Source organism: Gymnoscopelus microlampas (assembly GCF_963454915.1).
Source record: "Gymnoscopelus microlampas genome assembly, chromosome: 6".
Classification (NCBI taxonomy): Eukaryota; Metazoa; Chordata; class Actinopteri; order Myctophiformes; family Myctophidae; genus Gymnoscopelus; species Gymnoscopelus microlampas.
Genome location: NC_139943.1, coordinates 4,348,721 through 4,373,161, shown reverse-complemented (window position 1 = coordinate 4,373,161; position 24,441 = coordinate 4,348,721). Strand labels below are relative to the sequence as shown.

The 24,441-nt window shown below is 39.6% G+C and overlaps 2 protein-coding genes across 2 annotated transcripts in view; one reads left to right on the top strand and one right to left on the bottom strand.

Moving 5' to 3' along the window:
• LOC311047414 (cerebellin-1-like) overlaps window positions 1–24,441 on the top strand; it is an 878,463-nt gene that overhangs the window by 805,308 nt on the left and 48,714 nt on the right. The gene's annotated exons all lie outside the window — the stretch shown is intronic.
• LOC311047838 (engulfment and cell motility protein 2-like) overlaps window positions 1–24,441 on the bottom strand; it is a gene marked incomplete at its 5' end in the record, with an annotated part of 69,326 nt that overhangs the window by 1,843 nt on the left and 43,042 nt on the right. Inside the window, 3 exons of the mRNA XM_084060789.1 lie at window positions 119–1,380; window positions 2,771–2,856; window positions 3,395–3,474. Of these exons, the coding sequence (XP_083916915.1) occupies window positions 1,356–1,380; window positions 2,771–2,856; window positions 3,395–3,474 (191 nt within the window). The 3' untranslated portion in view covers window positions 119–1,355. The remainder of the gene's footprint in view (window positions 1–118; window positions 1,381–2,770; window positions 2,857–3,394; window positions 3,475–24,441) is intronic.

The window sequence follows — 24,441 nt, the reverse complement described above, 5'->3', positions numbered from 1 at the left end:
GATGCTTTTTTTGGCGTGGATTTGCTTGTAACGCACGCGGAAGCTTTAAACAGCAAAGCGCAGTCAATGGGGAGAATGCTGGCACCCACGGTAAGTTGTTATGAAAAAATGCTGGCACCCGATGTGTTAAATGTGAGGAAATGGAGAAATCATATTTGTCAGTCACTGGCTATGCCAATGCTCAATGCCCACGTGTGTTTTCTGTTGATCATTCATAAAGTCTGGGGCTAATATTAAAACACATAATCATTTTTTTAACATCGATTTAAGTTACAAATTTTTTCATGTATAGGCCTATTGCCTGTTTTATTGATTAGTTTTGCAGCGCTGTGGGGTAGCCTACGGTATATATACGTATAGCCTACGATTGGAGAATCCTCACCGTTATGCTGCTATTGCACATATAAAAATAAACGTTTCTCATGGATAAAACAAAAAAAAAGTGGGAATTGTCTAATGGGTTCACAGGAGTCCACTTAACGATTAAACAGTTTCTATTTAAGAAATAATGATCAACCCTAAGAGGTTTTCTGAGTTTTAAGATTCTTTGGGGGGAATAAAACAATAAATAAAAAGAGAACAGCTGACACACACAAAAAAAAAAAGAAGTTGGAACAAGAACAAACATATTGCATTGAGCTGTAGTTCCCCTCCGCTGTCACGAGAAGAGTCAGTTTATGTCGTACAGTAATTACCTAATGACAGTCAACGGTTTGTGACGTTTTCCAATGTGTCACACACGCACACGCACACACACACACACACACACACACACACACACACACACACACACACACACACACACACACACACACACACACACACACACGCACACTTATTTGTATTTCTATACTTGCGAGTACGTCAACATTTTTAGGATGGCAATTTTATAAATGTGAATCTTTACTGTTATTAACCACTTAAACCCCATTATCCGTATTGTGGGACAAGCTTCCAATGAAAAATAGCCCCTCGTCGATCTGCTACTTTCTGTGGAAGCTTTCCCCACAATAGCAGAAAACAGAAAATACAGTAGTAAAGACTGTAATTCCCACATTGTGAGGACTCACAAGTATAGTAATACAAGTGTACACAAACACACACACACACACACACACACACACACACACACACACACACACACACACACACACACACACACACAGGGTACTATTCAGCTTGGCTGAAGTCGTAGTTGAAGTTGTAGTTGCTGGGCGGTTTGGGGATGGGCGGGGCGTTGTCCGGGATGGGCACGTTCTCCAGGTCCAGGAGGCGGAGCTTGATCTCCATGGAGAGCAGGATCTCCAGTTCGCTACGCATGGACTCGCTGCTCATGTCGCGGCCCAGGAGCACGCTCAGACCGTCCGTCCACAGGCAGAACTACAACCACAACAACGGCAAGGATGTATTGATTAAATACTGATTTAACCCATTTTCTGCCAAAAACGTTTATAAACGTTTTTGGCAAAAAAATACATTTTTACAAAATAAAAAATCTAAAATTATTCTATATTTTTTGGATTTTTCCGTTTTTCCGTTCGTCACAAAGAACCAGGAGATAACATTTTCCAAAAAAGTTGCTGCTCCATTCACTTCAATGTTAAAAAATAAACGGACGAAAAAATTACATTTTTTCTACTGTAAGTTTAAGCTGTAAACATGCTGCCAGTCTGTGAGTACAAAACAAAAAAAAACTCTGTCAGTTTATAAGACCTGAGGCGATTCTTAAAAAAAATCTAAATCCTAACAGTTTTTTGAAAATAATATAAAAAATATTTGTTCACGATTTTTCAAAAATAGCAGATCTACAAGCTCATAGCGCGGCACTCGGTGCCAAAGACATCTAAAGTGACACAGATGCGTTCCAGGTATCAATGGGTTAAGAGTTAAGACCGGGAACGCATCTCTGTCATTTTCGGCACCTGCAGTTTTAGGGACCCATCTTCACCTCTATTCACACATCTTAAAATGTGAACTATCGTTAATATAAACATCCTCCAAACATGTATATTCTTCATTTACAACATTAACTATCAGAGTGCCGAGCCAACCTCCCAGACCCTTTCCAACAATACTTCCACATCAACTCCATTTCTCTTTCTCTTCATACTAGACCATTAAGAACCTGTGTCATTTTTAGATTTTTAGCTAAAAAGCATTATTTTACAATTTGGCTATTCAAAAATAGTAGATCTACAAGCTCATAGCGCGGCACCGAGTGCCGCGCTATGAGCTTGTATATCTGCTATTTTTTTTAAATCGAGAAAATTTGTGCAAATTAATATATTTATATTCTTTCAAAGCGAACATTTTTAACTCAAATCTTTGCTTCTGGGGGGGTCCCTGGAACAAAGTATTTTTAGATGGGGGTCCGCGGTCAAATACATATCGTTTTGGGGGTCCTTGACATGAAAAAGTTTGAGAACCACTGATATAGAAACATAGGTTTTTCAGGAAACTGTTAGAAGACATTCGTAAGAATCGGCCTCAGGTCTGAATGGGCTGATGGGCTAGACAGGCAAATCATCTACGTGTGTTCTTAGGTTACACCACCAGGGGGCAGGTGTGTATCACATTCAGAGCTGTGTCAATATGGAATAATGCTCATTTCCATCAGGTAACTAACCAGCCCATCCTCCTGATCGGATGTAAAAAGAAAACTAATAAATACATTGAATACCCACGCAGGTAATTAGATGAATGGAAGAAGGAAAGAAAGAAAGAATAAAGGAAGGACACAGGCTTGATTATTTGAGGGAACTGGACTCACGTCGGTTCTGGACGAGGCGATGAAGTTGAGGCTGTATTCCTCCACGTCGTACCGTACGTGATGCTGAAAGCTAGATCCAGCACTTCCTACAGAGGGTCGCGCACACACACACACACACGCGCGCGCACACACACACACACACACACACACACACACACACACACACACACACACACACACACACACACACACACACACACACACACACACACACACGAAGAGAAAGGGGTTTAAGGCTACAGCCACAACAATGAATCACAGCACACATTTTCTGTCACACTGACATGATATACGATATGCTGCATCATGACACATACTGGACTATGGCAAATCATTGACCATGTTCACAGGGCGGCCATTCTGCTATCACACAGGGTGGTAAAACTCCATTCTGTTATTACAAACTGCACAGGAGCTCTAGGTGGGAGTCCATGTTCACAGCAAATGTGTTGATGTAGTTTTAGTCATAGTCTTTTGAATACATTTCCATTTAGTTTTAGTCATATTTTAGTGAACTGAAATGTTTTAGTTTTTGTCTGAGCGAAATGGTCAATATAGTCAGTATTAGTCATCATAGCTTGCCGTGTGACTATGGAGAACGGAGGGAGTGGAACTGTTGCTCACCTTGGTCTGTTTGCCTTTGCTCTCCTTCATGTGAGGACAGTCTTTACCTGTTAACAACGCCTTGATGTCTGCCACAGGAACTGAACAGAAAACAACAAAGAAAACAAGAAAGAAGAAATGGGATTGAGTAGAGCATTGGTTCTCAAAGTGGGGTCCGGGGACCCCCAGGGGTACTTGAGGGGGTTCCAGGGGGTCCCCAGCTAAATGATGGATAGGAACCAAATGGACCCTTATGGGTCTGTAACTCTGAGAGTGCACAAATGGAACCAAATGGACCCTAACAGTTCCATTTGTACACTCTAAGATAACATTGATTTTACAACATGAATTGGGGTCCCAGAGATAGAAATGCCATTAAATGGGGGTCCGTAGCCCTAATGCATGTCAAACTGGGGGTCCTTAAAATGTATCTTTTCAAATGGGGGTCCGCGGGCTAATAAGTGTTCATTTGGGGGTCCTTGACATGAAAAAGTTTGAGAACCACTGGTCTATGGGGATTCAGAACAGGGGTGGAAAACCGCGAACCAGGTAGGATGTGTAAATGACTTCAGACTTCGGTGCTCTATTCTTGTTATGGGTAAGAGGACCACAATGGAAATAAGTCCTGGGCTTGATTGTGTTATATCCTCAAATCGTTTTAACTTGTGTTATGGCTTTTAAAATAAACTGAAGTTAACTAAACCAAACTAAAGTTGGTGTTGATTGGCCAGGATTGGTTGATGACTGCATATCTCCCCTGGTTTGTGTATTGATTTTTGCATGTGCTTTCTTTGTACACACCCTGTCTAGTCTAAAGCAGTTGCATGTTAAGCCTGGTAATGTAGTTTTGCAACCGTTACACAAAAAATAACCAATCTACAAGCTCACACTGTGTCATCATCACCAAGCGTTGTGAGCTTGCAGATCTGCTATTTCCGGTGCCCAATGCAAGTAGGCCTATAAACTCAGGATTTACCTATATCCTGACTTCATTCCCCCTCCATCCCCTCAGTCAGTGGTGGTCGAAGTACTCAGATATTTTACTTAAGTAAAAGTAGCAATACCACAATATAATAATACTCTGTTACAAGTAAAAGGCCCGTGTTCAAAATGTTACTTGAGTAAAAGTAACGTTGGCATCAAAATCTACTTAAAGTACCAAAATTAAAAGTACTAAAATGTTTGAAAATAGCAGCTCTACAAGCTCACAATCGCGACACGTTGTGAGCTGTGGAACTGTATTGTTTGCAGAGGAAAGGACTGACTATATAGCTCAGTGATTCTCAACATGTGATTCTCAACCTGTGGGTCCTGAGGTTATGTGTGCCCCCAAATAATTGGCAACACACTAATACTTTTATGATAATATAACAATATATATATATCGTTTTTAATGAAAAACCATGTCAGTGAAGGCAGACAGACAGACAGACAGACAGACAGACAGACAGACAGACAGACAGACAGTATCATTGGAACAAACACCACATATATCCTGTTAAAACAAAGTCACAGCTATTAAACATAATATGTAGCAGACCTACTGTTCCATTAACTTGCCTATTTTTGTTATTGTTATGTCTGTCTGTCTGTCAATGCAACTCTCACATTGAATACATATTGTAATCTGTTTCTGTTGGTTCAATTAACATATTTGTGCTATATATAATTATTATTATTTTATTATTATTACATTCCAGATTTAAATTAAGCCTACGACTTTAGAGATAGACATTGTGTTACATAGTTTTACATAATGTTCTATTGATACAGAAGATGCATTCATTTAATACATACAGATTTATAAAATAACTTTGAATAAACTTTTAGTATTTTAAGTCTCTCTCTCTCTCTCTCTCTCTCTCTCTCTCTCTCTCTCTCTCTCTCTCTCTCTCTCTCTCTCTCTCTCTCTCTCTCTCTCTCTCTCTCTCTCTCTCTCTCTCTCTCTCTCTCTCTCTCTCTCTCTCTCTCTCTCTCTCTCTCTCTCTCTCTCTCTCTCTCTCTCTCTCTCTCTCTCTCTCTCTCTCTCTCTCTCTCACACACACACACACAGGAACAAATGTTAATATTTAAACACTGATACGTAGATTAGTTCAGCTAAAAACACACATCAACTTTTCCACTGCTGCTCATGCACGCACACACACACACACACACACACACACACACACACACACACACACACACACACACACACACACACACACACACACACACACACACACACACACACACACACACACACACACACACACACACACACCCCTTCTCCTTCACACCAAGTCTCTTCACTCAAAATAACTGATCTTAAAACACTCACAACTTGTGGATCTGTTGTGAATGAAGGTTGTAGATCTGCTATTTTCACTGATGTGTGCAGAATGTTCTCTTACTATGACACCATGTCCAGAACCAAGGATATCCTGAAAGCTCTTATCTCCGTGTTTCAACTTCTTTTTATTTTATGTTTTTTTTGTCTTTTGTTTCATAAAATAATGCCCTACCCCGTCATGCTACAGGGTCACACAAACGTAGCAAAAATAGCTCAACCTTGCAGATCGGCCATGTTTTGCTACTTTTGAATTTGAATGCTAAAAAGCAGCAGTTATGGACATGAGGTTTCCACCTGACAGCAAGGATAAAAGGAGAGGACATACTGCCGCATGCTCCATAGACGCACTGGGAGGATATGTAAAGAAGGAGAGGACATACTGCAGCAGGCACCATAGAGGCACTGGGAGGCAAACTGGAGCCTAAAAAAATATAATCAAAAACCTGATAGAAAAACATTTGCAGCCAAAGGATCTAAAAAAATAAAGTAGTAAACTCAAGGTAGAATTTAAGGTCTTAAGGGAGAATAAATGTTAGACTTGACACACAAACACCCTTAGACAGAGAACATGTGCATGAACAGAAAACATTAAAACGTTTATGTCTATTGAGGAAATCAGTCTATGTTAAAGTGATCATTCGAATAAATATCAGTCTATTCTAAAGTGATCATTTGCATCATGTGAACGAGTCAGTGAACACTCTAACCTCATTGTCCTCACATGACAGCAGAAGAACAAGCCCACGCCGTTTATTGCATTAATAACAGCTGATTACCTTGAATATATTCACAGCCGCTCTTTCCAGAGCCAGGACGTACAGCCATGCCAGCTCTTATCGTGGACCACATGTTGGCGCTCTCAGACCTTGACTTTATTTAGGGTCCAGCTTGTAGATTAACTTTCCACTGGGCACCATGCCGTGTCCAATGCTAGTCTATGAGGAGGGAGAGTATAAAAGACGTGCTGGACCGTACAGTATTCAGTCACTCTGTTCCAGAATGAAGACTGCTGGGGCTTTGCTTGTTCTACTGTTGTGTCTCTCTGAGGCTGGAGCTCAGGGGGAGAGAGGAGCGCTCAATGAGAGAGACAACAATGTAGAACCAGGTACCGTCTTACAACCTGATCTCTGGGATGAAGTGAATCGACTGAGAGACATGGTGCACAGCATGGCAAACACTGTGGCAGTACAGGGAGAGAAGCTGAAGACCATGGAGGCCAAGGTGACAGCCAGTGAAGGAGAAGTCCAGGAGCTGAGAGACACCGTGGTAGTACAGGGAGAGAAGCTGAAGAACGTAGAGGAAGAAGCCAAGGAGCAGAGAGACTTGGTGTTGGCCATCAGCAAACATGAGATGGAAGGTATGTTAAAATAAAATGCTGGTTAGAATGGTCAAGAGGCAACATGCTTGTTGTGCCAAAAATGGAGCTTGAAGAATGTGTAAAGGTACAGGATGAAATGTGTTTAAAATCTTTCGCTGTGATATGTTTTCCAGAAATGGCTGCCGAATTGACTGCCAGCCAGAACCAGGTTGAACTCTTCCAGACCAGACTCAGTACCAGTGAAGACCAGATCCAGAGCATCCAGACCAGACTCAGTACCACTGAAGACCAGGTTGAACTCCTCCAGACCAGACTCAGTACCACTGAAGACCAGGTTGAACTCCTCCAGACCAGACTCAGTACCAGTGAAGACCAGATCCAGAGCATCCAGCACAGACTCAGTACCACTGAAGACCAGGTCCAGAGCATCCAGACCAGACTCAGTACCACTGAAGACCAGGTTGAACTCCTCCAGACCAGACTCAGTACCAGTGAAGACCAGATCCAGAGCATCCAGCACAGACTCAGTACCACTGAAGACCAGGTCCAGAGCATCCAGACCAGACTCAGTACCACTGAAGACCAGGTTGAACTCCTCCAGACCAGACTCAGTACCAGTGAAGACCAGGTCCAGAGCATCCAGCACAGACTCAGTACCACTGAAGACCAGGTCCTGAGCATCCAGACCAGACTCAGTACCACTGAAGACCAGGTCCAGAGCATACAGACCAGACTCAGTACCACTGAAGACCAGGTCCAGAGCATACAGACCAGACTCAGTACCACTGAAGACCAGGTGGTGAACTTGAAGACAGAAAGTGAAGGTAATTAAACCAGAATGTTGTTCAGTCAATGCATGTATGAGAGGACAGTGTTGAAAAATGCCTTACTTTACTTGTAATTCCTTCAGTTGATCTGATCATGTTTTCATCAAGTTATTTACTGTATGTTTGATCCATATAATCCACATGTAGGAGCATTTTTGATTGAATATGAATGTAGTATTGTTTTCATATTAATGTTGTATTGATTAGATATGAATTTTGAATTGATTTAATATTATTGTTTTATTAATGTTGTATTGATTTAATGTTAATGTTTTATTGATTTAATGTTAATGTTTTATTGATTTAATGTTAATGTTTTATTTATTTAATATTCATATTGTATTAATTTAATATTCATGTTGTATTGATTTCAGCTCATGATGCTCGGCTGTCCGCTGTAGAAACGAGGATGACTGTCATCGAGGACAAAGTATCGGAACTGTCCAGTAAGTATGTTTATCAAATATAAAAGTTGTAAATGTATTTCCCACCTGGTTATGTAATACCTGTTGTACCCGTCTGTCTGTCTGTCTGTCTGCCTGTCTGTCTGTCTGTCTGTCTGTCTGTCTGTCTGTCTGTCTGTCTGTCTGTCTGTCTGTTCCTTTTTATGCCCATATGGAGATCCATGATGTCATCACTATATGCCCATATATGGGTACACCCAGTGGTGTGTTCTACCGTCAGATGCTGTGTACGGCGTACACGTTGAGATTATTTTTCGTCGCCATCGTATACCTTCAAAAACTGTTCAAAACAGCGCATCTGATACGCTGTGATACGCTGTGATACGCTAACTGCCCAAGGCAGGGGGGGCAGCAAGAATGTGGGCTAACTCTGAGTTGATGGCTTATCAAGTGTGAAGCTATTGTTCTTGAGGTGATAAGTAATGGCTGCGACGGAATTCACACATTAACAACGACGCGAATACTAATGAAGTACTTTAATCAGGCGCGTCTGATGCGTCTCCAGAACAGCCTCCGTCTGCTGCACCAGAGGCAGAGACACGGCCACTGTCCCGGACAGAATCGCTCTCTCTGCTCTCATCTGTAGCCCCATATAGTACCTCTCCCTCCGCTATGTATACAGCGGAGGGTGAGGTTCCGATTGGAGCTACTCTCATCTGCTGACACTACACTCAATAAGGAAAACCAGCCTGTCGATTCCAGCGTTGCTCTTGTTTTCACATTCAATATTTTTGTGGGCCACGAAAATGTTCACATTAAATATTTTTGTGGGCCACACACGCGCGCGCAGCGCGCGGAAAATTTTCACATTAAATATTTTTGTGGGCCACACACACCTCAAGAACAATTGCACGCGCGCGAAGCGCGCGTGCAATTTTTACATTTTGTGGGAGGCAGGGAATAATCATAGTATACCTTCAAAAAAAAAGTAGAACACAACACTGGGTACACCCATATATGGTCATACCCAGTGTAAAGTAACTAAGTACTGAAGTACATTTACTCCAGTATTGTACTGTACCATTTTGAGGTATTCTTTTACTTCTACTCCACTACATCTCAGAGGCAAATATTGTACTTTTACTCCACTACAATTAATTGAAAACTTTAGTGGCCTACTTGTTACTTTGCAGATATATAAATATATTACATTATAGAACATATATTAACCACTTTAGCCGTATTCTACCTAGGCTATTTGAAAAGAGCTGATCTAAAAGCTCACGATGCGTCGCATTGTGACGCGTTGTGAGCGTGTAGATCTGCTATTTTCAAACATTTTAGTACTTTTACTTTTGGTACTTTAAGTACATTTTGTAACTTTTACTCAAGTACATTTTGAATTTCAGACTTTCATGTGTAACAGAGTACTTCTACATTGCAGTATTGATACTTTTACTTAAGAAAAACATTTGAGTACTTTTTCCACCACTGGTCATATGGGTGTGATCGGTGGTTCTAGACATACGGTTCTTCATGTATGCATAAGACTGAATGAATGTTTATTTACTAAAAGTAAAACAAAAGTCCACAAACAACAAAACTCCACACATAATGGACCTGTATATGGGCGTAGACCTATATATCAGTGGTTTTCAAAGTGGGGTCCAGGGACCCCCAGGGGTCCTTGAGGGGGTTCAAGGGGGTCCCCAGCAAAAGCAAACCTATCTACTATTGCTGGGGACCCCCTATAGCAATGGTTCTCAAACATATTTTGTGCCAGGGAATTTTTCAAAAATAGCAGATCTACAAGCTCATAGTGAGCTTGTAGATCCACTTTAACATCTGTTAAAGTGGTTAAAATGATTGTGACGCTATATTAACTCATTTTGCTGGGGACCCCCTGGGGGTCCCTGGACCCCACTTTGAGAACCAATGCTCTATAGCATCACAATCATTTGAACCACTTTATCCATCTATACGTTAGCTATTCAAAAATAGCAGATCTACAAGCTCACAGTGTGTCACTTAAAATAGTGAAAATAGCAGATCTACAAAGAGCTTATAGATATTTTCACTATTTTTGTGTGACACTCTTGTTAGATGAAGTAAAGCATTCATTTAAAATATATATAAAGTCTAAATATGGAGATGCTTTTCTACCGGACAACAACGATATGTTAATATATAATGTGATAATTAATAGTATAATATAATGATTTTATAATCATTATAAATAAACTGATAATAAATAGTAAAATATGCTTTTATCGTCACTGTCAGCTGTAAATGGATCCAAACCAATCCTTTTTTATTATTTTTTAAAATAATTTAGAATATTGAAAATACCAGATCTACAAGCTCACATGCCACACACACTGTGAGCTTGTAGATCTGCTATTTTCACTATTTTTGCAACACTCTTGTATGATGAAGTAGGGCATTAATTTGTCATAAAAAAAAACATAAAAAGTTGAAATATGGATATATGAGGTTTCTGCCCGACAACAACTTTATAATTATATTAATAGTATCATAATTAATAGCATAATATATGCTTTTATTATCATATAATGTGATTATTAATAGTACAATATATGCTTTAACAATATCAATAATGTGATAATAGTATAATCTATGTTTTTATAATCATATAATAATGTGATAATGCTCCTGTGTTGACAGACCAACCAAAGGTGGCCTTCTCTGCTGGGTTGAGTAATGATGGATGGGTTGGACCATTTAGTTCTGAAACCACTCTGGTTTATAAGAAGGTCTTCACTAACATCGGCAACGCCTACAATACATCTACAGGTAGGTGGTGATTATGCTAATTATGTTAATGAGCTGTACGTTAAGTGATGAAGTTAATTATGTTAATGAGCTTTACATTAAGTGATGAAGTGAATTATGTTAATGAGCTTTACATTAAAGGACGACTTCACCACTTTTCAACATATCTTCATATAATAGGTCCTCACTAATGCTCATGATAAAATGGTAATTTTTTTTTCTAATCAGTCTGTGTCTTAGAGGAGGGCTGTAGACAGTTCAGAAACCCGTCTACCAGTGACATCATCGATGGGGAATACAAGCTAATAGAAAATGCAGGCTTTGTATTCCTGGAAAGTTGCAATGCAATAATATATCCCATTGTTCTCGCCTTTATAAAAATCTGAATAAAAAAATAATAATCTTTTTGGAGAAAAAAAATCATGCCTAACGATGATGTCACTGGTAGACAGGTTTCTGGACTGTCCACAGCCCTTCTATGAGACAGAGACCAAATAGAAAAAAATTGTATCATTTTATCATGAGCATTAGTGAGGACCTATTATATGAAGATAGGTTGAAAAGTGGTGAAGTCGTCCTTTAAGTGATGAAGTGAATTATGTTAATGAGCTTTACATTATGTGATGAAGTGAATTATGTTAATGAGCTTTACATTAAGTGATGAAGTGAATTATGTTAATGAGCTTTACATTAAGTGATGAAGTGAATTATGTTAATGAGCTTTACATTAAGTGATGAAGTGAATTATGTTAATGAGCTTTACATTAAGTGATGAAGTGAATTATGTTAATGAGCTTTACATTAAGTGATGAAGTTAATAATGTTAATGAGCTTTACATTAAGTGATGAAGTTAATTATGTTAAGTGATGAAGTTAATTATGTTAATGAGCTTTACATTAAGTGATGAAGTTAATTATGTGAAGGGTCTGTGTCTCCTACCGGAGCCGCCGCCTACCGGTCCACTGGTCATCAAATTATTGTGTTTTAATTAACTGCGTTTAAGCGTTAACGTGTGTGTGTGTGTGTGTGTGTGTGTGTGTGTGTGTGTGTGTGTGTGTGTGTGTGTGTGTGTGTGTGTGTGTGTGTGTGTGTGTGTGTGTGTGTGTGTGTCTTTGTTCTAGGTTTTTTTCGATCTCCAGTGAAAGGAGTTTATTACTTCAGATTCAATGCAGCTAACCATGGATCATCAGAGTATGTACATATCTACATGTATAAAAATAATCAGCTACTCATTGCTAACTATGGACAGAATAATCATGTAGGTTATGAATACATATCTAATGGAGTGATAGTAGAGATGGAGCAGGGAGACACAGTAGACATGAGGTTACCTGGTGGTGGGTGGGGGCTCTTTGATAACACAAACAATCACAACACATTCAGTGGTTTTCTGCTCTATTCTATGTAACACTGCTACTGACACGGCTGGAAACTCACTGAGTACATTTACTCAAATACTCTACTTAAGTACAATTTAGAGATACTTTTATTTTATTAATACTATAATTCTAGTAAGGGCGTAGTGAAGGGCGTAGTGGTGAGTAGGTGTCACAACCCGGTTCTCCTCAGTGGCTGGACCAATTGCTCTGATTTTGCACACAGCCATTGACCATTACCATCTGAACTTAACTGTGAAGCCCGTTTTTCAATTTCACCAAATCTCAGCTTCTTATTAGCGTTTTTGTGTCAAACACTGTCGCCATGGTTACGGGGCTGCCCAGCTATGGGACGAACTGCCTCCCGGGTTGCCAGATCATGTGCGCATATCCCCCCACGGATGTGTCGACCGGGTATGGTCTAGTTAATAATAATAATAATAACAACAATCACCACTATTTTATACTCACTATTCAGAAATAGCAGATCTACAAGTTCGCAGTGATGTGTTGTGAGCTTGTAGATCTGCTATTTAAAAATAATAATGTGTAATATTTTTTTAAATCTCAAATCTCCTCTTATGGGGGTCTCTGGCTCTAAATCTGTTCAGATGGGGGTCTGCAGCCAAATACATATTAATGTGACAATCCATTACATCTCAGAGGCAAATATTATACTTTTTACTCCATTACAATTATCCAACTGCTTTAGTTACTAGTTACTTTGTAGATTAACATTATCAATACAAATCATACATTAACCATTCAAGCCCTATTTTAGACTTGGGCTCTTCCAAAATAGCTACAATCTACAAGCTCACAACGTGTCGCAATGCATCGCGTTGTGATCTTGTAGATCTGCTGTTTTCAAAAGATTTTGACACATTTTGACAAATGTGACAAATAGGGAAATTGACCATTTTACATAATTAGTACTGTAGGTATGTTTTCATGACAATACTTCTGTACTTTTGCAGGTATTTTATTGTAACAGAGTATTTCTACATTGTGGTTACACTTGTAAGTCATTGTGGATGAGAGTGTTAATGTCTAAATTGTAACTTGTACTTGTAAATGGTATTTGTACTTTTACTCCAGTAAAAATGTGAGTACTTCTTCCACCACTGGTCCTGGTAGCATTACATTAAAGAGCTTCCATAATGCTCATATTCATGTTGTCAATAAAGACACATTCTAAAGCACTGTTGTGTGTCTATTGTATGTTTTTATTATTATTGTTATTATTACCCTTATTATTATTATCATTATTATAATAAACTCTTTTTATTCAGATGTTCAAGTTATTTTCCATAACAAACAACCACACAGACAACACATACACACTTAAATATAAGACACAACACTATATAACAAAGCCGAAAAACACAAGAAAAAAACCCTCCAAAAACGAAGAACATAGAAAAATAAGATGATTATACATCGTTTTGTAGAATGTATTATATTGTTTGATGTATTATATTTATGTTATTGTATTTATTGTATTTTAATCTGTATCGTTGCTGTTGTGCAGACACCTGTATCTCCATATTTCTTCTTTATAAGTGTTATATTTTCCAGAGGTGGGGACTTGGACTCGAGACTCGAGACTCGACTTGACTTGAAGTCCCGATTTTGATGACTTTAGACTTGCTTGACCAAATAAAAAATAGACTTGGACTTGCTTGGGACTTGAATGCCAAAGACTTGAGACTTGACTTGACTTGAACGCTAAAGACTTGAGACTTGATTTGACTTGAGCCCTCTTGACTTGAAAATTCAAGTCTTTTCAAGTCACTTTCAAGTCACTTTCAAGTCACTTTCAAGTCACTTAAGCAAGCCAAAAATGTTTAAAAAGTGTGCATCAACTATAATGTTATTAGTCAGAAATCCCGGCCGTCAGTGACACCTAGTGTAGTGTTGCCAAAGCTGCTTATTTACCCTAACCTTTGGGTAAATAAGCGATACTTGGCAACACTGGCCCACATCGCACGTTACCAAACAAACAACACACCGGCTTCACTCCAGTCCTGCCGTCGATGCTGGAACTGAAGCCAGGTGGAATAAAATGTCAACTCCAGCAGTTATAGCTTTCGGTTTTAAAGACGAGAAAAGCAGTATGCAAGGCAAGACCTATACTTCACATTAACATTACTGCATGCGTGCTAAGTGCAAACTATAACCAGTGGTGGAAAGTAACTAAGTACATTTATTCAAGTACTTTACTTAAGTACAATTTTGACTTATTTTTTACTTTACTGAAGTATTTGCAATTTTCAGTACTTTTACTTCTACATTATTTAGCAGACGCTTTTATCCAAAGCGACTTACAGTAAGTGCATTCAACATAGGTAGGGAACGAAACTACTAATCACCAGAAGTCTTAAGTGCATTTTCTGCAAAAACAAGCAACCAAGAGTATACCTAGCGCTAAGGTAAAAGTGCAATATATCAGCTACCTACTTCTACTCAACTACATACTGTATGAGAGGCAGATATTAGCCTACTTTTACTCCACTACAATTATTTGAAAACTTTAGGTACCAATTACTTTGTAGATTTTGGTTATTAATACAAAACATACATTGACCACTTCAGCGCTATATACATTTCCTCTTCTACCCCGGATTTGAACGCGGTTTCCAGTGCAAGTGCTGAAATTTCACCATCGTGATAATAGAGCCTGCCTGCTTGATCAGAGGATACACTGAATTTGTGTCAGATCCTGTGTCTAGGTGAGACATGGCCTTTGACATTATCTAAATGTCTCAATAGAAGAGCAGGGAGACAAAATACAACCACCCTGATTGTATAAGTTATATTGTAGTAACATACTCTACCATACAGATTGTACAAAATTACATTATATTCATTAAAAAGGGCCCTTTTAAACCCTGTCCTCAAGGAGGAAATTAAAAGTACAGTATCTGCGTTCTGTTGGCCTGGAAGAACCCATGTTTTAAAACAAATGCAAATTGTGAAAAATGCTCATGATTTATGTAAATCTTTACATATCTTGAATTAACATTTTGACTTGTTTGGGACTCGAAACAAAAGGTTAGGACTTGTTTGGGACTTGAAACAAAAGGTTAGGACTTGTGTGGGACTCGAACCAAAATGCTAAGGACTTGTGTGGGACTCGAAACAAAAAGCTGAGGACTTGGACTTGACTTGGGACTTGGCTGTGTTGACTTGGACTTGACTCGGGACTTGAGAGCAAAGACTTGAGACTCGACTTGGACTTGCAACATAGGGACTTGGTCCCACCTCTGATATTTTCTCTTGACTATTAATGTGGTTAAAATAGCCAATAAAATAGCTGATCTACAAGCTTTTAAAGTTGTTATAAAAACGTTCATTAATATTGTCTTATCCACCTGTTTCCTAGGCTTTTCACTGTGTTCCACTTCCTGTCTTTTGATCCAATGAAATCCAATGAAACCGGTCAGATGACTAATGATATCCAATGAAATCCGACAGGAAGTGGAAAACACAAGCCTGGGAAACAGGTGGATATGATGGAATATTAATATGTAGATTATTAAATAATGTAGGTAGCAGAATATTAATGTAGATATTAATATTGTAGATATGTAGACCCTAGGGGTCCTTGAGTGGGCTCCAGGGGGTCCCCAGCAGAAGTAGTTAACTTAGCATCACAATCATGCTAACCACTTCATCCATTTATACACGTACGTTGACTATTCAAAAAATATCAGATATACAAGCTCACAGCGCGTCACTTCGAAGTTAGTAACCTGTTTTGGCCATAATTATCGTTGACATTTTCCACCAAACAATTTCATTAATTTGCTCTATTTTATTGCTTGAATGTTTATTGATGTATTCATGCATTCATTCATTAGAAAATCTAAATAATACTGTTTTAAATTTAAATCACAATCCCAGAGTCAAAAGAACATTTGCAATGCAGGAGATGTGTTGTCCCATGGACCTTTATAGGGGGTCCTCAGAGTTACTACAGGGGTCCGCCAAATCGTTGTGTGATAGGAACTTTAAATTTTATTTTGTATTAACCAATAACCACTTGAACCCTAGCGTCCCTATTCTGGGGGAACATTCACTGAAAATAGCTGATCTGTGGGCTTGTAGATCAGCTACTTTCGGCGAAGAGGTTTGGTGCAGAGGGGAAAAAGAGCGAATGGTCAAGTTCACTATGAGGATTGAAGTGGTTAAATGTCTGAAAATATACATTAACATGAATCCAACAATTTAACCCATTAAGACCTGGAACGCATCTGTGTCATGTTAGATTTATTTTGCTATTCAAAAATAGCAGATATACAAGCTCATAGCGCGGCACCGAGTGCCGCGCTATGAGCTTGTAGATCTGCTATTTTTGAAACCTCTTGAAAACAGTTTTAAGAATCGCCTCAGGTCTTAAAGGGTTGTTAATAGAAAGGACAACATGTAAACAAACAAACATGAATGTACACAACACTGCTATCTACTGTATGAAATCTATGAACAAGTTGAATCTGCAACACAATTTGATACAATTTATGTTGTGGGGTCAGGCCCGGATCAACGCTCCTCAGCGCCGTGGGGGGCTACACCAAATTCAAAGGGCCCCCCCCTCAACATTAATCGGCGATAATCGGCGTTCGCACGCCCAGTGAATGAACGCGTGCGTTCGGTGCACGTGCCACCGCGAGCACGATCAGCGCTGACCATAGACTGTATAAAAGAGATGGACAAAGCCTGGTTTCTACAGACCGAAAATGAAGCCGATTGTTCAGGAATTTGAAACCCCGCCCCATCTTTAATATATGCCAAAGAGCAAGTCGGCAACAGGAACCGGAAAACAATCCCCAAAGAATGCTATTGGTTGGGTAGCTTGTCAATCAAGAGTGGGGGCCGGGAAGGAATGCTATTGGTTGTGTAGCTTGTCAATCAAATCACCCCCCCCCCCCCACCCCCCCGCGGAGCATAGACTACTTTATCGTCAATTTTTAAATAAATGGGACCATAATTTAGCAAAACGCATATCATGATGATTGAAAGGAGACGTGAAACTAACGACTGGAAGCATATAGTATTTATGACAATGTTTATTAAGGTAAGAAAATTAAATTTAACGTCAAAATCCCATCCGCTTACAATGAGAGAATATTCTTTCTGACACCAGCAGGGGTAAAACAGCGAAACTGCAGGCCATTCATATGAACTGTCGATGTAAAAATCTCAAACTGGCCCCTTGGCGCTGACACAGGCACTGGGCACCAGTGGTTTTCAACCTTTTTCATGCCAAGGACCCCTAAATTGTTATACATTTGGCTGCGGACCACCACTTGAAAATGTTTTGTGCCAGGGGCCGCCAAAAGCAAAGATATCAGTTAATCTTTGCTTTAAAAAAATATGAATATTCAAAGATATGCACCCTTTTTCAAGGTTTTTCCAAAATAGCAGATCTACAAGCTCATAGCGCGGCACTCTGTGCCGCGCTATGAGCTTGTAGATCTGCTATTTTTGAATAGCCAAAGCTAAGCGGTTAAAATTATTGTGACGCTTATGTTAACTAATTTCGCTGGGGACCCCCTGTTACTCCCTCAAGGACCACTGGTGGTCCCCGGACCACTGGTTGAAAAAACAGCCTTTCCAACTTCAGTCTCTGCAGTGTCTATCATTTTACAAATGACATTTATTATTAAGGAGGTTACTTTATGGTTATTACAGTTGTAGGCCACAAGGAATATGGTGATGAGATGGGGAAACGCATAGCATATCGTACATACTGTATGAGCAACAAATGTACAAACGGTGTATTGTTTTGTTTAAATATATATAACACGAGTGCGGCGCCTCGGTGCCGAGTGCTGCGCTACGAGCTTGTAGATCTGCCGTTATTGAAAAATCGTGAAAATGTGTGCAAATCTTTGAATATATATTGTTTTAAAGCGAACATTTTTAACTCAAATCTTTGGATGTTACACGGATGTTACATTTATGTACGGACTCTCAGAAGTACCCATATCATCCGTATTGTTCAATAAAAAGCATTTTAATCTGATCGGTGGCCATTTTCTCCATATGCTTTCAACTGAGCGACCCTATCGGTTGGTAGGTCTATTGCACTCAAGTACATGAGAAAATGGCCACTGATTGTATTAAAATGCTTTTTATTGAAACAGGCAGCGCTGTGATTCTGAATTTTGTTAAGATTATGGTGATTAGTAGCCTATTATTGACACCACCTGTGCGAGTGAGTCGTGTCGTGTAACTTTCCTGACGTTAAGCTGTGTATGTGTTCAACAACACAGCCATGCAGCCTTGCAGTTTAAGTGCAGATTTCAGCTTGGGAAAAGCAGCCTCCAACGGGTTTGGGTAGGCCTACGTGGGTCATAGTCACCATTGCGTTATCGTGGTATTCCTATTCTTGCTATTATGTTGCAAATGATTGTGTGAGTGTGTGTGTGTGCGGGCGGGCGAAATAACATTGACAGCTATGGCAGGTGACGAAAGCTTGCCAGACCTATGCCAGGCTAACAACGGTTGCTAAGCTGGCATTGGACAAATCGCTTTTGGGGTGGGGTTTAGCGAAGGGTCCATTGTGTGTTTGCCTCAGAAGGTTTTGCAGGAGACAAAGATGTGAAAGTTGGTTAAGACTAAATGCAGAGATCTAAGAATACAAATGTAACCTCAGAGGATACACATGTAACCAAATGGACCCGGCTCAGTGTTTTAGTTCACAGCATTTCTCACTCCCATGTGAACTATGCAGGTGCCCTTCCTATCAGTCTGTTTACCGTCTCCTCTAAGACCTCCATTCAACTATATTCATAACTATGTCTGATAGGACCCCCCCATTCAGCCACTCAGCCATATTCATAACTATGTCTGATAGGATGCCCCCATTCAACTATATTCATAACCATGTCTGATAGGACCTCCCCCATTCAGCCATATTCATAACAATGTGAACCTATAATGAACCAGTTCACAATGCAGTTCTATGAGAACAAAACAGAAATGAAACATGAATACATACAATAGGAAAATAAATAGTATTCAGAATACGGTTCACAATTAAACTGAAATAAGATTAATAAATAAATAATAAAACAGGAATATAAATTGTACTGCCTTACAGATAGAAGGGAAAACTTTCAACAGTGTTTAAGTTAGTGATGTACATGTATTTTGTTACCACAATTTATAAATGAAGGCTTATTTAATCACTCTACCTCATTATAGACGCTTTATTTGTCACTGTGGTGGTGGGCTAGTGTGGGAGAAAAGCAGAGGTTCCCTTCCTAATCCCCCCTTTTACCTTTCCTTGTATAGCTTTTAGCCTTTTAACTTGTTTTACATAATGAAGTTGTTTTTATTTTATTGCTGTTTTGTAAAGAGACTTCAAGTACTCAGAAAAGCGCTATATAAAGTGTTTGTATTATTATTATTATTATTATCCAAATTTAAGAACATTCGACTATGAGAAAAACAAATAAGCGAACAAAAAATGTAAAGTTTTTTTTTTTATTACAACAAACTTCAATATATGAAAATTACATTTAACTGTAATTATACAATAAAATAAAACAATGTAAAAACATGTAAACATAAAATACACAAAGTGAACACTTTCGGCATCAGCTGCAGGGGTTTGTGCTCATGGCTTTTGGCAGGTGCTGGTTCATGTAATCAATTCCCAACAGATCCCGTAAACCTCTCGTTTTAGGGAGTGCTGGTTTCATTCGATTCCACGTCCTCCTGGCTGGACAGGCGCTCTTTAGCGACACATATACTTAATACTGTAGCTGATATACAAGCTCACAAGGTGTTGCGAATGCGGCCACCGTTGTGAGCTTGGAGGTCTGCTATTCTCGTCCGTTATCTGCACCTGACACCTTCGTGCTACGGCCCACAAATCAGGCTTTGATGGCTGGGCTGCAGCTGTGCAAGCAGACAAGCTCTGCTGCCGTTATCATAGAGAGCACTCCCTCTATTCTAATCAGGGACGTGCACAGATAGACTCTAGCTGGTGCTAGAGCACCTGCCTTTTGCCCTCTTGACCAGAAATGCCGTTTTGAAAAAAAGGGGAAAAAAGTTAGGTTTTTTTTCAGTTTACAGCAGGGGTCTTCAACAGGGGGTCCGGGACCCCTAGGGGGTCCTCAGAGTTACTACAGGGGGTCCGCTAAATCTTTGTGTGATATTTTTCTTTTTACCGTAACCACTCGAAACCTAGCATCCCTTTTCTGAGGAGAACTTTGCCAAAAATAGCAGATCTACAAGCCCACAACGCCTCGCAGCGCGAGGCGTTGTGGGCTTGTAGATCGGCTATTTTTGGCAAAGAGGTATAGGTGTAGAGGGGAAAAAAGATTAGACCAAGTAAACCAAAAAAAAGTGTAATTTACTTGAGCACCTGCCCCTCAAAATGTCTGTGCACGCCACTGATTCTAATGACAGCAAATGCAGGTGGGGTTTGGAGGACCACTGCTTTGAGAATGGCTATTATTTATTACACACGACTGAAACCAAGGAGTATTTATTTCAAGAGTTACATCTCAGTAAACATCCTCAGCATTCTTCCTCCACACTGGTCGGGTTATTAAGGTTTCCCGCCTGTGAGCACATACTGGTTCTTATCAGTGTGACGTTGTCGGATAAGGCGTCTACACACACACACACACACACACACACACACACACACACACACACACACACACACACACACACACACACACACACACACACACACACACACACACACACACACACACACACACACACACACACACTTCTATAAGTGGCTAGCAGTGCTCATTAACCACTTGTACCCCAGCTTCCATATTCTGGGGGGAACATTATCCCAAAATAGCAGATCTGCGAGCTCAAAACACAATGCATTGTGAGATTGTAGAACAGCGGATACAAGCGGTCAAAATCTAGACCCCACATGGGCAACATATGGACCGGAATCGGCCCTTTGACCATCTCAATCCGGCCCACAGTCCTCATGGAAAACCGAAATGAGGCCGCCACCCCCCAAAAAAATAAATAAAATAAAATAAGCAAAATAAAATCTGAAAGGCAGAATAATCTTACTGGCTTTCAGGCAAATTAATGTAATGCAGCTAAAGATATACATCAATATATGAAATAAATACAACTAGGAGGGAAAAAAAACATTATAATCAACTGAAATACAAATAAAAACAAGGCTTTACAAAAACTAACAAAAATGAACTGAAACTGTATTGTTTACAAAACTAAACTAAGAGAAAGAATAGATGGTTTTAGACTTAAAACGTAAATATTTCTAGTATTTTGGATATAACATCTATCTTACTTTATCCAATATTTTTGCTGTGCCCTTTATTTATTTATCTATCTTTATCCCACGACTTTTGCTTCTTATCACCTGACAGGGGGGAGTTTCCCCCGGTAGGACGTAGCGTGTGGAAGGAACACGTTATTCCAACCAGTTCCGTTCCCCTCCATCAGGCGCCCCGACTGACCAGGGGGAGGCAGTATAGAGACCAGCATTACTGCATGTTTTTCGTGAGGCTACCTACCCTTGGGGACAAGGGGAGAAGCTTCTTGAACCAGAGTCGCCTCCAAAGGAATGAAGTCCTTCAAGTCAAAATAAATAAAGGCCTACTTCATTAACAAGAAATGGATCGTAAAAGTGTACAACCCCTCCTACGGAAAGCTCAACATGAGCAAAACCCCAGTCTGGGACCTCTGAGAGGAAGACCACCTTCTTTGGTAGCTCGGGCTAGTGGAGTGGGTTTAAAATCGTAAAAGCAACATCGGAGGATGCAACAGCCTCTTAGGAGGACTTTGAACATTGACAAAATGAAGGACCCCAGACCTCTCCATGACAAATCCTACGTACAGCAGCCCGTCAGGAGGTTGTGAGAGCTCCTCACAGAAAACGAGTACCCAGGAGGTGTGTCCACCAGAACCCTCCAGTCTCCCTCCACCAAGGAGTTCCTCAAAAACGTTTGAGTTCATTCACCAGCTGGTGGACCCAACTTTTGAGATGCCTAAATCCAAAGTGGAGGAGGAGCTACCTCGTTTGCTGAGAGACCTGGGATACTTTAACAATACCATGATATTCTACACTTGTATGAAAAGTAAGGCATTCTTTGGACAATTGTTGTGAGGCAAAGGCTAAGAAGTGTTTGCCTATATACCTCTATATTTGTATTGTTAAAGAGAAGGTCTGGCTTTTTTTTTCTAAACTAATTTGTGAGGTCATGCTAATTGGTAGTGACTATAAAGAACCCTACGGATTCTTAGACCAAAGGCCATTCTGTAACTCAAAATCTAATGGGTGGTTTGCCATGAAACTAGCTGAGTGCAGATTTGAAAGTTGCTACTTTACATGTCTATGAATTGAATACCAAGGACCTCAATGGAAACAAGACCGCAAGGACTTTTTGGACGGACCTGTTTTACTTTTTGGACGGACCCGTTTTAACTGTACTGTACTTGTGTTGTTGTTTACATTTCTGCCTAATAAAATATTCAATCAATCAAAGAACATGCAAACACCAGACAGAAAGGTCCTTTCGTCAACCCCACCTAGGGTATGGGCACTGATGATGCGGAGGAGAGAACACACCCCCAGTGCCCACGGCGTTAATCGAACCCCGCTGTGCCAGTTTTAAGCCCCGTTTAACATTTGGCAAAAATCTACAAGCTCACAACGTGTCGCGATGTCACACGTTGTGAGCTTGTAGATCGACTATGTTCACTATTTTGAAGATTTTGAATCTTGCCCCTGACTACCCCATATTGCAAGAAAACAATTTAATCTAACTAAGAAAAACAAAATTAAAACCAAGCCTTTTCAAAATATAAAATACAATTGAAAGCAAAAAGTCAAAACAAATGAAAAAAAAAAAGGCAGATCACAAATGCATCGCAAGCTTGTATATTGCCTACTTTTTGTTACTTTAGTGCATCACTGTCATACAATCAAGAATGAAATAAGGCATTAATTTATGGAGCGGGGAAAAACATAAGATTTAAACATGGAGACAAGGTTTCTGCCGACAGCGATACGATTGTCAATAACACCCTTCTACTGCCCTTCTAAGAGCAGCAGTGATTGGCTAAAGGAGAGCTACTCAACAGTGATTTAATTGGCTGAAGCAGGTGAGCAGAGAATGACATTCATTATCAACCAACACTCACATTACAGTGTATTATAGTATGTATTATTTATATTACATTATATAATTCATGTACATTCACATTATAATAGGAACTGTGGACCAGTGGTGCAAGAAGAAGTCAAATGGACAAACCATAAACCTTTCCATTGTGGTCAATGTGGAAAAAGCCTCTCTCAATCATCCAGTGATAGTCAGTGTGGAAGGGGGTTTTACTCAGTCAGGCATCATACACACATGCAGAGAAACCCTATCACTGTGAATTGTGGGATAAGTTTCATTAGAAAGGATCAGCTCAAAACACATGAGCACATCCACACAATCCCACTGCAACAAGTGTAGAATGATTCTCCAATTTGATGTAATTTTTTGTTTTAAATCAAAACAGCTAAACTAGTAAATGCATGTAAGTATGTTCATTATAGAGGTATGTGTATGCGTGTTAATTATAGAGGTGTGTAAAAATGGATATAAAACTATTGCATTGTGGCTACGAGCTGTGCGACCTCCTCCATTTTAAACTACGGTACCATATTATAGATTTGTGGACAATACTGTAGGTGGTTCAGGATAAGTTGGTGGTTGTTTTGTTTTAAGAACGAAAAATAAACCAAACAAATAAACCAATCTTTTAACTTTGTAATAATAGATATATATATTTTACATAAGTAAAAGTAGAAATACCACAAGGCAAAAATAAGTCCTTTATTCAAAATGTTACTTGAGGAAAAGTTTAAAAAAAAGCGTTGACACCAAAATATACAGTACCAAAATAAAAGTACTCATTATGCATAATGTTTTCTCAAAATTGTCAGCTCTACGCTGAAGTATAAAACAGGGTTTAAATGGTTAACTCATTCACTGCCAATGACGTCT